The 15818-nt window shown below is 39.9% G+C and overlaps 1 protein-coding gene across 1 annotated transcript; it reads left to right on the top strand.

The window, feature by feature from the left end:
- LOC109849816 lies at nt 3139-4350 on the top strand. The gene has a single exon (XM_020419698.1). It carries the CDS (start codon nt 3431-3433, stop codon nt 4256-4258), a length of 828 nt encoding a protein of 275 aa, XP_020275287.1. The 5' UTR covers nt 3139-3430; the 3' UTR covers nt 4259-4350.

Raw genomic sequence — 15818 nt, forward strand, 5'->3', positions numbered from 1 at the left:
GGAAGTCCTCCCTGCGTACCATCATCAAGACGCAACACCAATTCGACTGCGGACGCCGGTCAAACCTGGCTGCAAACACACCTCACATTCAGCTCTAAACACTGCAAACGCAGCTCAGATCCACCTGTCAACGCAGCTCATGTTCAGCCACAAACGCAGCCTCCGAAAGCTGCCAACGCAGCTTCCATCCGCTGCCAAACGCAGCTTCAATCCGCTGCCAAACGCAGCTTCCAAGTTGCCAAACGCAGATTCCAAATTACTACAAACGCAGCTCACGAGCAGCTTCTAACGCTGCCAACGCAGCTTCCAAATTACTGCGTCTGAGCTTCCAGACACTGCGTATGAACGCAGAATTCATACCAGAACACGGATTATGCGTTTGACTCATTCAAACACGAGCTGAACAGTTTCAAAACCGTTTCCCACGATCTGAGGGGATCACAACTCCACTCAGGAGTGATTTAAGGGGCGGTTACATCCCATTAGCCCCACTTAGGAGCGAATTAAGGGGGGAGGTTACACCCTTTAATCCCTTATAAATAACTAAGAAATCAGCTCAGTTCGGGGCGGGCTTTTGGAGCCGGCTATGGGGCAGCAAAAAAGAGATCCTTGGCTTGTCTAACCAATTACGGTTAAGATCAATCAACTCATCAAGAGTTCTAAAACTTGCTTTGCAAGTTCTCCACAACGTCAAATCATGAGGAGAAGACCACGTTCCAGTGAATCAAGACGTTCGGATCGTCAACGGAGAGCAAACTCGACGCGAGCATTCGAGGGAGGCACTCCATCGCCACCGTGAAGAACTCAGAATTAAACAAAGGGGAGAATCAAATTCATTCTCCTCTCTTTTGTAATCAGGAAATCCAATTATAACTGAGATTAAAGGAATACAAATCGAATTTTCTTCATTTCTTTTACTATAAAATTTCCCACAAACAGAGGGCCTCGTGTGTCGCCTGCTCAAGAGCTTGTATTGCCTGAAGCAAGCTCCACGACAGTGGTACATGAAGTTCGAGAACTTTATGGAGGAGAACGATTTTCTCAAATGCGACACAGACCATTGCTGCTTCATCAAGAGATACGGCGAATCCTATGTGATACTCTTAATTTATATTGATGACATGTTGATTGTAGGGCCCGACTTGGCCCGCATTGAAGAACTCAAGGGGCGTCTCTCCGAGTGCTTCGAGATGAAGGATTTGGGTCCAGCAAACCGGATTCTGGGGATGAGGATCATCAGAGACAGATCAGCACGGAGGCTGAGGTTGTCTCGGAAGGCCTACATTAAGAAGATTCTTGAAAAGTTTAGCATGGAGAAAGCTAAACCAGTGGGCTCGCCATTTGCGAGTCATTTCAAGCTATCAAAGACCTAAGCACCAGACACTGCTGAAGAGCATGAGTTCATGGCCAACATACCATACGCATCTGCCGTCGGGAGTTTGATGTATGCGATGGTGTGCACGGGGCCAGATATTTCACAAGGAGTGGGAGTTGTGAGTCGCTTCATGAGCAATCCATGGAAACAACACTGGGGTGTGGTCAAGTGGCTTCTACGCTACTTGAGATGCTCGTCCGACCGTTGTCTTGAGTATGGCGGGGCAGATTTGCAGCTAGAGGACTTTTGTGATGCAGACTACGCAGGGGACATAGACTCAAGAAGGAGCACGAGCGGCTACATCTTCATCTTGGGTGATGGAGCGATAAGTTGGAGATCCAAATTACAGGATACTGTGGTTTTGTCGACAACCGAAGCCGAGTACGTGTCTGCAGCAGAGGCAGCAAAGGAGTTGCTATGGTTGAAGGCTTTTCTTCTCGAGCTTGGAGTAAGCTTTGAGAAATACTTCATCCACTGCGACAGTTAGAGTGTCATTCACTTGTCAGAGAATGACGCATTCCATGCTCGGACCAAGCATGTAGATGTGAAGCACCATGCCATACGGAGATGGCAAAGCAAGAACGAGTTCAAGCTTGTGAAGATTGATACGAGGTACAATCTAGCCGATATGCTGGCCAAGCCAGTTCCGCTCGAGAAGGTGAGGCTGTGTGCAGCCTCATATGGCCTCCGTTGAGAATGTTGAGGGTCGTGCAAGACGCCAAAGATACAAGACATATGGATGATGCAACCAAGAAGGCTGTGAAGATGTGATTGATACTCAATCAAATCTTCAAGTGGGAGATTGTTAGCCAGCCGCCTCTTTTGACCCAGCCATCCACCCCCGCCACCTCTTTTTGACAATCAAGGTTTCGGTGGCCGAAAGATTTGAAGAAGGAAAAAGATGGTATGTCCCATAGTAAAATATTATTAGTGGTGGGTCTCACCAATAATATTTTATTAGTGCATAATGTTTTTCCAAGCACTATAAATTGGGCCCTAAACTCTTAAGGAAATCTCATCCCAGAAACAACTTCTCTTATAGAAGAGTAAGAGAGAAAACACAAAGAGAGTTGTGAGAGTTTTTGGAGTGTATCTGATCAAGAGAGGGTGTTCTCTTTAATCTATTCTTTTGGGATATAATAGAATTTGGCGTCGTCGTTGTACCGTGGAGTAGCTCCGAAGGGGTGAACCACGTATATCTGTGAGTATAACTGTGTTGAATATTGTGTCTTTATTTTGTGTATTACGTCTCCGTTCGAGGTGTTATTATCAGGGTGTATCCTAACATTTATACAGTGCTCTACTTGGTGATGAAGCTTTCTTTCATTTCCCCAAATAAAAATTATAGAAAATATTGCGGGTTGACATCCACTCGTAAGAGAGAAAATCCTATTGAAGAAGTAGATTTTGATGACTCTGACAGGTTATCAATATGCAGCCCTTCCTGATTTTAATTTTGCCGGCTCTTTAATCTCTCCTTTCATGAAGAGTGTCATCAGATAATCTCATATTTTCTGCTCTAACTCGTGGCAAATACATATCTGATAAATATTTAATGCTTCAACAACTCATGATGATTATATCATTATCAAGCATTAGTGGAACCTACTTTCTATTGTATTAATAGAAATGACTGAGAAAGGTTTGGAGAAATCTGTACAAGATCCAAAATCAATGTTGAGCCTCTCTGTGAAGGATTCTATTTGTCTCCCCGACTAGTTCTTGCACGCCACCGTTCCAGTTCTGAAGCAATACAGCAACAATCAGAAGAAAATTAAAAGATATGTCACCTTACCCACTTGTTTCATGTTTCAAACAATGTGAATTAATCCAACTTCTGTTAGTAAAAAGCCATACAAAAACTTCATCTCAAGTTCATGTCCACATTAATATCACATGGTAGCCAAGATTCTTGCTGTCCCCCCATCTAATTTCAACCCACAAAGACATTGGCTTATATATACAAGTTTCAAGAACCAAAGGAACCAACCCAAGTCCATCCATCCTCTCAATTTCTAAGAGCTTTCTAAATTTCTTTCTTTCAAATCTGACAAAATGTCTAAAATCACCGAACAACCTTTCCACATTCGATCTAACAGCATGCCGTCTACATCTCACCCTACAGTTCAAAGAGTCGAAGAACTACTCCACAAGCAGAGAGCTCATGTATCTTCATCAAGAGCAACAAAATTCGTGTGCGATGGATTGAGAAATCTTGGAGATTTGTTCGAATTGATTGATGAGCTCATTCGCTTACCTACTAATCAGCAATCTCTCCATCCTGGTCAAAAGAAATTAGTTGAAGGGCAACTTGAGGACTCCCTTATGTTGTTGGATCTCATTGTTAATGTGAGGGGTTGCATAGTTTCCATGGGCGAGCATGTTAAAGATCTTTATTCCTCACTGAGGAGAAAAGGAAACGAAGCTTTATCAACCAAGAATATTCATAAATTGCTCAAGAATTGTCGAAGAACATTGGTACGGATGAATCACAAATCTTTATCTTGCTCTGTTGGAGAAAAAGACAGCTCTACTTTGGTTAAGGCATCAGAGGAAGCAAGAATGAGCTCCATCTCCCTTCTTCAATCTGTTGTTTCTTTCTTGTCGAAGCCAAAACAAAAGGGTAGCAGATGGTCTCTTGTCTCTAAGAAAAGAGTTGCTTGCAAAGAGAGTGCTATTGAAGAGGAAAGTGCAGACATGTGGCTACAAGCTTCTTATGATTGCGTTGCCTCTAAGGAGGCTGATGGCATGCAAGTGCTGGAGGCACAGAATTGTTTGGAATCCTTGGAGATTAAATTGGAAAGTCTTGAGTCAGGATTAGACTGCTTGTATAAGAGACTGATCCAAAACAGAGTTTCTTTGCTTAATCTCCTTAGTTTGTAGAGAAATATATAGAAAACTGTACCCATTTTGTAGAGAAGTATATAGAAAACTGTACCCATCAACATCTGTTATTGGCACCGGCATTTTAAAGGATTGGCTGATAATTTTCAGAGTCCAACTTTGCATGTCTATGACAATTTGTGTTTATTTGCAAAAGGGTTAGGGGTTTTCTAACATTGGACATCAGTGATCTATATAATTGATAAAATCATGGATGTCAGGGTTGTTTCATATCATCGAACAAGGTAGCTCTAATCTATAAGTCAGATCACGCAGAGAACTTTATTTGTTTCAACATCCCGCAGATGACCCCGACTGTCGCTTGTGATCGATTCTGGATTGCTTATCAAGAGAGAGAGAGAGAGAGAGAGAGAGAGAGAGAGAGAGAGAGAGATCATTACGTGAATGCTAAATGTGAAGAGAGAGAGATCATTACGTGAATGCTAAATGTGAAGTTATTAAGCTTATTATACTACCATAGCAAATATCTGGCATGTATACATCAAGGAAGAGGTGGAGGTTTTAGGAAGAAGATAATAAGTTGTGTCCAGAGCTGGGAAAAATAATATTTTTTATTGAATGATTATTAATGCAGGCTGTAATACCCATACAAGTATTGTAGGTTATATATTTATAAAAAGTCCTAAAAAAATAAAAATAAAAAAATTCTAGAAAAAATTAAAACAACAGAAAATAGTATCTCTGCATTATTGTTTACAGCACACAAACATTGAATTTCTCATCAATTTTAAGGATTTTTTGATGACTTTGGAATTCAAAGTAAACCTTTAATGATCTAATCTCTCTATCATTTGAAGTTAAGAAAGTGGAGAGCTTTGATTAACCTTGTAGATTTTTGTTTCTCTTTATACTCAACAATTTTCCTTATTACGTAGCCTTCTTATCAGGACCCTGAAAGCAGTACTTTTCTTATAAAGGCAACACCTTTGATATAGAGCGCAACACTTGAAATTGTAATTTTATCTTTCAAATTTATTACTATTTGGGAACCAGTTAATTTATCTCAAGGTACTTTGTATAGATCAAGAGGGCTAATCAATTTAAGGGGTCCGTTGTCAAAAATTTAAAAAGAAAAGTAATAGGGCTTCAATTTTTAGTAAAATCCATTTTAAATTTGAGTCTGGTGGGAATTGAACCCAAATTGCTCTTTGATACCACGCCAAAGGACTATTATACTATGTCAGAGCTCCAAATTGTAGGGATGCTTGAGGGTTATGATTTTATACCGTTTGCTTGCATGCTAATTATAATAAAGTGGCATGACAAATATTAAACCGATTGATGACAAATATTAAACCGATTGGTTGGCTAAATTTTCTGATTTTCTCTGTGTTAGGCTTCTCTTTTTTGGTAGCAAAAATCCATGTTCAAGAAGTTGATTACGTATTGATTTTACTTAATCAGGTCAAGTATTTACATCTGAAGATAAACTACTAGAGAAACGCAACGTAATTAGGTCTCTCCTGTTCTTCATTAACAATAGGGAACTTGTGATAGTGCCTCGTGCAATACGCCTATAATAATTTAGATTCATTACAACATTATCAAGCATCAATATATAGCTAAAAAAATATTAGACACATCACTAAGGATCAACATTAATGAAATCGTGGAGCTTAGCTGCTAAGGATTCTATTTGTCTCCCTACTTATTAGAACCTCAGGAAATATCAACAGTGCATAGATGTTTAGTGCATGAAAGGCTCCTTTGCGGTTACCAAAAGATACAGATGAAAGACATGTCAACTCACCAACTAGTACTTTGATCCTAAAGTATGCGAAATGATTTATCTTCTGTCTGCAGAAGGAGAAACAAAAACCACACCTCAAGCTTATGCCCACATTCATATCACATATGGTGGCCAGGATTCTTGGTGTCTCCACCATAAAGTATTGGTTTATTTATATACTAGCAAATACTCCTAGCGTGACGTGTCACGTCCCCAAATTCCGAACCTAAAAAGAATATTAAAGCCGAACTAAACCTGTGAAGAATCCTCCAAATTATGCATTCATTAAAAGACCATCAAAATAATCTCTTCATTGAACTAAAACCAACAATAAATATTCTCTATAATCTCAAAAGTCAACACTAATCCAATTAACTTGATAAAAACAAATATTCCTTAACTTGAAATAAAACTCGATCTAAAAGAAAAAACTCATTATTACAAAACTCTTAATTCATCAACTAAACATCAAGACTTTATTTAACATTCACCTAGAAAATAATAACAATCTCGAATTATATTCCTTGCTCCGTTCTAAGAGTTTAACAAATCCTCAATTCCACATAATCTCGAGTCTCTGAAAAGAATGAAAACTACACAATGAGTTCACAAATCAATAAGTGGATAAATTCATATATTAGACACTAGTTTTGCAAAACTAAAATAAATTGACTTGATAAGCAAAATACTAAAATAGAAAAATTATAATACAACATTTTCAAAATATATATGCAATGGGAATAAGCAAGTCACGTCTCAATGTGGTTAACACTTCGATACTTCGGTTGACTTGGCAAACTCCACTATTATATAGCCTGTGGTCGGGACGATGAGACCCAAACTTGGGCTCTTAGTGCTAAAATAATGTTAGGAAATTATTTGCTATTTAGACTATAATTAACAAAAAATTACGTTTTAAACAGTTAATAAAAATTAGATATCAGTCGAATAAAATTATAACACGGAAATAAAATTAATTCAAACGAAATTAAATAAAGTTTAGAAATATGGCCTGATGATCGAAGCGTGCACTAAGCACTGTCCTAAGAATCTAATTTCCCCCTCTCGTACAGGGCTTCATGGCAATGGATCTTGAAGATACGACAACCTTCGGTCAAGCGACCTCCTTCTCGTCGGCACGAGCTTCAAGAAGGTTTTGCGAATTCTTCGTAAACATTCAGGGAACCAGCAAAAATATAATGGCAATAATAAATATTGAAAGAGTGAAGAAGAGCAGTTGTATTTCGTCGTGCCTTTGGCCCTCGCAGTTGTTGGTTTATATAGAGGAAAAATAACCGCTTAGCTCCGCAATTAGATCCACAAATCTCGCGTAATAATTTAGCTAGCTGTTTAACATGTTTTAAATGCTAATAAGCGTTACCATTTAACATGTTTTAAATTTTTCTAATTGTAAAAAGGAGAGAACTAAGTTTTTGCTAATAAACGTAATAATTTAGTTAGCAGTTTAACACGTTTTAATTTTTTTCAAATCACAATTAGTAATAAAAGACATGATTACTTACACAAATTAGCGGGGTACACCCTTGAAAATATAAAGTCGTCTTCCCTGGCTCAGGACCCTTCAGTGCTCTCTCTATCACGTCAGATGTCTCACTGAATATATAGTTCCCCAAGCAGTGTTATTGACCTGTTCGATACTGTTGATGTGTAAAACCCCAAAATTTTGAATATTTTATGATAAATAATAATAAATATGTTATATATTTATAAATAACATATTATGATGTTAGAGTATGCTAGAAATTGATTTGAGATCAATTTAATGTATATATGTATATATATAAGAGCAAATGCACAAATCATGCTCGATGTGTAAATCTAAAAATTTATAACTAGTAGAGAGATTTTGCATTTTACACACTGATACGCTGTGAATATAGAAAAATTTAAAAGACCAAAGTTTTAGATATCGTCATCTTTTTATAAAAAATCTTTAATCACCTCATTCCAAAGTCGGATGCGAAAGTTACAACCAAAATACCGAAGAGTATGTTTGTAGTCAGACTGGGTTTCCCGTTTCGGGTTTCGGGTTTTAGGCTGTAGTTTTTTGGGTTTGCTGTCATATTTACACATGTTTAAACATAAAAAACACCTCTTTTCTCTTGTATTCCAAATCCTAGTAGCCCCTTTACCCCTCTCTCAAACCCTAGTTCTTTTCTTTGGCGATTTTGAGGGATTTCGGAGGATTATTAGCGGGTTTTGTGCAGTGCAGCGAAGGTGATTGGTTCTCTTTTACGTGGCAGGAGTTTTTTAGTATTTGAGGTGAGTAACATCTCGCCCAACTCTGCATCCTTTTATTTTGCATGTTTTATTAAGTTTTATTCGGATTTTTCGAGCCTAAAATGTATTTTTAGTTTACAAAAGATAGATCTTTATAACTTATGAAGTGAGAATACATTATCATAATTTTGTAATTGATTATAACAGTAACCTTGACAAATTTCAGATCTAAAATTTATTAATCATGAATTAAATCGTAAGTTTTTGCTTTTAAAATGTTTAAACATGTGTATATAAATGTTTAGGTTTTCGACGATATATTTACATGCTAATAATTCATTTTATGTTGTTTCATATATGTTGATATCAGTAATATTATGCTTGAAAAATAATGATGTCAGCTTCTAGATTTGTTTTGAAGCAGATAAAAATCTGTGAAGGGTTTCTGGCTGTTTCGGTTGATCGCTGGTACAGTTTGTGCATGTTTACTTTTGTTGTGTGCTTTAATGTGAACGAGGAGTCACCTCGAATATTTGGCGTTAGAAATTATTGTTTATTATGTATCTTCATATGTGAGATGGCTTGCAGATATGAGTTTAGATTTGCGCTACGAGACACTGTGAAATTAGTGTATATGCATCATTTTCATATATCTCATCAATATTCTACACTTTTCATTTTTAAACCTTGAGTATGACACTTACACTTACATAGGCTGGACGTGACACTTATGTGGGATTTGACATGACATGGTATTTGAGTTCTGAGATGGATTAGTTTTCTTTATATTATTGTTCCTGTATTAGATCTTGGATTTAGTACTAAGGGATTTACGATTTGAGATACAAGGTATATACATGAACGTTTCCTTGTTTGGATTATTTCGCTCGACGTACCTATGCTCGTGTTGTAATTTTCTAAATACTAAAATCTTCTTATTGTTAGGATCAATGATTTTATATATATATGTTTAACTGTATTTTTTATTTGCAACGAGCCCTCTCCCTTGGGGTTGGTTGTGATGTTGCTCACTAGCGCTTTGATGCTTGTTGTCCCCTCCTATTTCAGGTAACGAGCCAGGTGCACGGAGAGTCACAGGTTGATGGCGATACTTATTAGCGTCCATCTTTCATTTGTAGTTTTATTTTATTTATGGAGCTCTACTGTAGACATTTTGTTTAGACATTTGAGAGTTATGTTCTACAAGTTATATAGGTGGTGTGCCTTATTTCCTTTTATAAGATATTCTGTATTTGAGACTTGTTGAGATCTCCAGACTAGTTATTTCAGAGATTCACTTTATATTTTTGTATGTTGGATGATGAAATATCATTTTATCTCTATTATTTCATCATATATCTCTTGTATTATCTTTTACCTGATTTTGTACCTACACCTGTTGTTGATTCTACTAGAGAGATAGTAATTGTGATGGTGAAACATGTTATTGCACGGTGTGGTGCATGGCAGGTTTGACATTCCTGGTTTTACCTCGGACTGCAGCCTTGTGTGAACCCAGAGGCGTCACAGTTAGTATCAGAGCTCTAGTTCCAGTATTCTTAGGATCATCCTGTGTCAAGTCGTGAAGCTAGGATAGAGTTTCTTAGGATTCATGTATAGAGTCCTCTAAGGATTTTCTAGTATGAGTGAGGACGGTATATGCGTATAACTTAAAATTTTGAGAATATTTTTTTTATTATAACTATTTTGTGTAAATTGAAGTATTTTTGTGAATACTAAATGTTGTGAAAATTGTATTGTGATACATTATGTATATATATGTCCATTTGGACTCTTGAACTCTTATTTCTTATTATCAAAGATGGCAGGACGTGGTAGACCTCGTACTCAGAGAGCTGGATAGGTAGAGTCACAGCATGCTCCAGCTGAGCCACAGCCAGCTCAACCTGAGCCACAACAGGGACCAACTGAGCCGCAACAGGCATCCCAGTACCTAGTAGATATCATGGCTCCCCTTATAGCTGGGATGATAGCAATTGAGGAGCTTATGACGAATCATATCACGCCACCACCATCATCGGTAGCTTAGCCGTAGGGGATACCAGCCATTCCCATCAGAGAGAGATCCCCAGAGATCATACCTGCAGCTATTCCACTAGCAGTCCCAGATAGAGCCACATAGCAGGAGGCTTAGCTCCGTATGGTAGAGAGGTACCAGAAGATGAGGGCACCGGAGTTTCAGGGGTCATCAGACCCTCTTGTAGGCCATAAGTTGAAGGAGGATGTGTGTAATGTACTTGACATACTCAATGTGGACTTAGTTCAGAAACAGAGACTGACATCTTACAGTCTGAAGGGAGACGCCGTGAGATGGTACCGACTCTAGTTTACTCTAGAGCATAGGATAACCCTCACATGGCGGGATTTAGTGTATTTCTTTGATGGACAGTACATTTTTTCTGCAGCACGGACTAGGAAAGAGCTTGAGTTGTCCCGATTGACTCAGGGGGACATGATAGTAGCTGACTTTGAGAGTAAGTTTATGAAGTTGCTGCACTTCATGGGTATGTGACTGACAAGAGAGCGTCAGGCTCAGATATTTCTAGCAGGGCTTCACCCTAATCTTCGTCGATACCTCGTCTCGAGAAAGTTTTATTCGGTATGAGAGGTAGCTGAGGCTGCAACTTCACAGGAAATTGAGACGGCCATGTTTCAGAAAGACAAGGAAGGGAAAGCTAAGACAGGACAGACCAAGGATAAGGGTAAGAACAAGAGACCTTTTTCTGGACCTCAGCAGCAGCATTAGGGCCCTCATAAGAAGGGACCATAGCAGGATCAGAGAGCGCATCAGCAGCGCAAGTTTCAGGGGGTTTGTTATAACTGTCGTATGGTCGGACATAAGGCATCGGAGTGCTGTAGCGCACCAGCAGGAGCTTAGTAGGGCGAATCAGCAGTAGCAGCGACTTCAGGGCAGAGGTCAGGGCCAACAGATGAGGCTTGAGGCACCACCAGCAGCTCAGAAGATTAAGGGACGGGTTCGTGCAGTTCAGGAGGTTCCTCAGTGGCAGATAGTCCCGTATTCTCCAGCACCAGTAGTAGAGCAGTCTTCAGCCACATGCAGAGTTTATGCGGTAGTTCCGTGTGATCATGGATCTAGCGAAGCCATAGTGGAGGGTACGTTCCTTGTGAATTCCTTTATCGCCCATATTCTCTTCGATTCGGGAGCTTCGCATTCCTTCATTTCGTATGCTTTTATGTCTAGACTCCAGCTCATAGCTCAGCCTCTAGACACCTTTTTATCAGTTTCCACCCCTTTAGGTGAGGTATCGCTTCTGGAGAGCGTTAGTAGGAGGTGTACCGTTAGTTTAGATGAGTCGGAGCTCGTTGTCGATTTGATAGTGTTGCATATGTCCAAGTTTGATGTTATCCTATCTTCCTACCACGTTAGTATTGACTGCTTTGCAAAGACAGTCAATTTGCGAGTGTCCGATGGGTCTGAGATGATTGTAGCCACCTCTCAGGGCAACCGTTTTGCGAAGTCATTTCTGGCGTACATCGAGGAGGTGATGCGATGGGATCAGAGTATTGATTTATTAGAAACCAGAGTCATCTCAGAGTATCAGGATATCTTTCAGAACATACCTGGGTTACCTCCTGTGAGAGAGGTTGAGATTTGTATTGAGTTGCAGCCGGGCACAACCCCGATATCCTGCTCACCCTATCGCATGGCACCAGCTGAGATGAGGAAGCTTCAGAGCCAGATGGACGAGTTATTAGCTCAGGTTTTTATTCATCGGAGCCAGTCTCCATGGGGAGCGCCGGTTCTCTTCGTGAAGAAGAAGGACGACAATATGCGTTTGTGTATTAATTATAGAGAGTTGAACAAGATCACCATCCGGAATAAGTACCCGTTACTTAGGATTAAGGACTTGTTCGACTAGTTGTAGGGAGCTTAGTATTTCTCGAAGATTGATCTTCGTTCTGGTTATCATCAGTTGTGGGTTCGGGAGATGGATATTCCTAAGATCGCTTTTCTGACTCGATATGGATCTTTTGAGTTTATGGTCATGCCATTTGGGTTAACCAATACACCCCCGGTATTCATGGATTTGATGAACTGGGTTTTCTGTCCCTTCTTGGACCAGTTTGTGATTGTTTTTATCGACGACATCCTCATTTATTCAAGATCGGAGGCAGATCATGAGCAGCATCTACGGTTAGCTTTGCAGACCCTGCAAGAGCATCATTTATATGCCAAGTTCAGTAAGTACAAATTTTAGCTTTCAGAAGTAAGATTTCTCAGCCATATCATTAGTAGAGAGGGTATAGCAGTAGATCCGGCTAAGGTTACAGCAGTTCTTGATTGGGAACCGCCAAAGACGGTGACAGAGATTCATAGCAGTAGATCCGGCTAAGGTTACAGCAGTTCTTGATTGGGAACCGCCAAAGACGGTGACAGAGATTCGTAGCTTTTTGGGTTTAGCCGGCTATTAAGTTCTTGATTGGGAACCGCCAAAGACGGTGACAGAGATTCGTAGCTTTTTGGGTTTAGCCGGCTATTAATAGAAGTTCATCCAGATCTTCTCGAAGATTTTGATATCACTTACACGCCTTACGAAGAAGGGTGTATAGTTCATTTGGAGCGTTGAGTGTCAGAAGACCTTTGATACCTTGAAGGCTAAGTTGACTACAATGCCAGTTTTGAATATTCCGAGCAACAACAGGATATTTGTGGTTTACACAGATGCATCATTGGCAGGTTTAGGAGGCATACTAATGCAGACTCAGAGGGTAGTAGCGTATATCTCACAACAGTTGAGGGTGTACGAGCAGAACTACCCCACTCATGATTTGGAGTTAACAGCAGTTGTATTTACTCTGTAGTTATGGAGACACTATCTGTATGGAGTGCAGTTTGAGTTGTTCACAGACCATCAGAGTCTGAAGTATCTTTTCTTCCAGAAGGAACTCAACCAGAGACAACAACGATGGATTGAGAGTACCAAGGACTATGAATTCACGATTTAGTATCATCCGGGGAAGGCTGGACAACAAAGATGTACAAGGACCTAAAGAGACACTTCTGGTGGAGTGGTATGCGTAGAGAGATTATAGAGTATGTGGCTAAGTATTTTACCTATCAGCAAGTGGCACAATAGTAGAGACTGGTAGAAACACTTCATCCTTTACCCATTCCAGAATGGAAGTGGGCGGACATTTATATGGACTTTATTATAGGGTTGTCGAAGTTGAAGAAAAAGAATAATTCTGTTTGGGTGATAGTAGACCGGTTGACGAAGTCAGTACATTTCGTTCCAGTGAAGACTACATACACAGCTGAGACGTATGCAAGGATATTTGTTCGGGAGATAGTTCGACTTCATGGAGTTCTGGACACAATTGTATCGGATTGAGGTTTAGTGTTTACTTCGCACTTCTGGAGGAGTTTCAAGGATTCTTTTGGCAGCAGACTATCATACAACAGTGTATTCCACCCACAAACGGATGGTCAAACGGAGAGAGTAAATCAGGTGTTGGAAGACATATTGCGGGCTTGTGTCATTGACTTTCAGGGCTGCTGGGAGGATCATATTCCACTAATAGAGTTCGCTTATAACAATAGTTATCAAGCGACAATCGGTATGGCCCCGTATGAAGCATTGTATGGAAGACCTTATAGATCACCGATATGTTAGGTAGAACCGAAGGATAGTTTGATGCTTGGGCCAAAGCTTGTGAGGGAGACCACTGAAAAAGTAGCATTGATCAGAGAGCGGATTCTAGCCGTTCAGAGTCGGCAAAAGAGCTATGCAGATAAGAGGCAAATACCTTTGGAGTTTTAGGTTGGAGATTTAGTTATGCTAAAGGTATCGCCCATGAAAAACGTTCAACGATTCGGAAAGCGGGGAAAGCTTGCACTGAGGTATATTGGACCTTTCCAGATTTTGGAGTGCATTAGAGCCATGTCATACAGACTAGATCTTCCAGCATCGTTGTATAGTATACACAATGTATTTCATGTTTCTATGCTCAAGAAGCACTTACATGATGAGGAGCAATAGTGAGTGTTGGTTGCACCAGAGATTAAGATTCAGGATGATTTGACTACTATTGAGATTCCAGTTGGTATACTTGCAAAAGAGGACAAGAGACTTAGAAACAAGGTAATTTCTTTGGTGAAAGTTCAGTTGAACCAAAGAGGCGTTGAGGAGATTTCTTGGGAGCGTGAAGATGACATGCGTCGTGACTACCCACACATGTTTGAATAGGTAAATTAAATTTTTGTATGACTTATATATGACTTATGGATTACATGTATGGTGATGTTTATACTTAACACTAAAATGAGGGTATTAACACTTAACTCCTAAATACTCGGAACACATGGTATATATACGAGGGGTTCCTTGTTTATATTTTTCACTTAATGTACTTGTTCCATTTAGTTAGGGGTTAAGTGGGGGTATTTACATTTTAGATGGTTAAGTGTAGACATCGAGGATGATTCTAGGAGCGCGAAGATGTTATGCAGTGCAACTACTGTTTGGGGTGAAAGTTGATATCTTCATTGCTGAATCTATTACACGTTTATCGATTACAGATTCAAAGTAAAATTAGTCTTTTTATAAGACTTTCTTGCACAATGAAAATAAGAAAAATACAACTCTCGTCAAAAAGCGTAGAGATCGTTTATCGATCTTCTGCTTGCGTGGGATCTTAGCCTATGATGGGGACGTTGATATCCGTGGACCACCAAACGATCAGATCAGATCTGAAGCTTCATCGATTCGTGAAGGAATCAAGAAGTCGAAGTGCTTATCTCAGCAACAGTGAGATAATTACTCTTCTTAAGATCACCGCAACGGGGTAATCTTAAGGGACGAACCGGGCTGCAGATCTAACGTACTCCTCTTCTTTATAATGAAGAATCCACTGAAGTCTCCTCCTCCTCTCTGAAATTCATGGCTCTTCAGTCCTCAATCCGGCAGGGCTTCGCCAACACTCGAGAATTCCAGATCCTAAAAAATGAAGGCCCTGTGGCTGTATTTATAGGCTCCGGGGGGATCTAGGTAGTTAAAACTGCACAATCAGCGAAAAAACCACTTTTTAGGGCTATGGACACCCTCGGGTGTCTTAGTAAGGCCGAGGAGGGTGTCTTAGTAAGGCCGAGACACCCTTGGATGTCTCGGTTTGGGCCGAGACACCTCGGGGTGTCTTAGCTTAAGCTGAGACTACCGTTTTACGCTCTGTTTTTTACATTTGCCGTATTTTCCTCTTCCGAACTTGGATTTACGTGATTCAGGATGTGTTGGAAAGCCGACGAGGAGATCTACAAGCTACCATGATTGAATCATACATGGAATAACTGAGAAACGGGGGTGTTCCGCCTTTCGTAAACGACGCGGGGCTCCCGATCAATTTTTGTTTCCGTTATTCCGAAGTTCCTTTGCTTCGTCTGACCCGTTGACTCACTTCATGTGTATGTCATTGTCAAACAAGCTCTTGTAACTCAAATACTGATGTTCATCGTCTTCTCTTTGTCTCGAGCCGCGTGCGGAGACCTATAGGTAATTTTTGACGCCTACAGATACCCCCTCCAAAGTGTTT

Source organism: Asparagus officinalis, chromosome 7 (assembly GCF_001876935.1).
Source record: "Asparagus officinalis chromosome 7, Aspof.V1, whole genome shotgun sequence".
Lineage (NCBI taxonomy): Eukaryota > Viridiplantae > Streptophyta > Magnoliopsida > Asparagales > Asparagaceae > Asparagus > Asparagus officinalis.

Coding starts and splice junctions, on each gene's coding strand:
- LOC109849816 (XM_020419698.1), top strand. CDS start 3,431: ATGTCTAAAATCACCGAACAACCTTTCCACATTCGATCTAACAGCATG.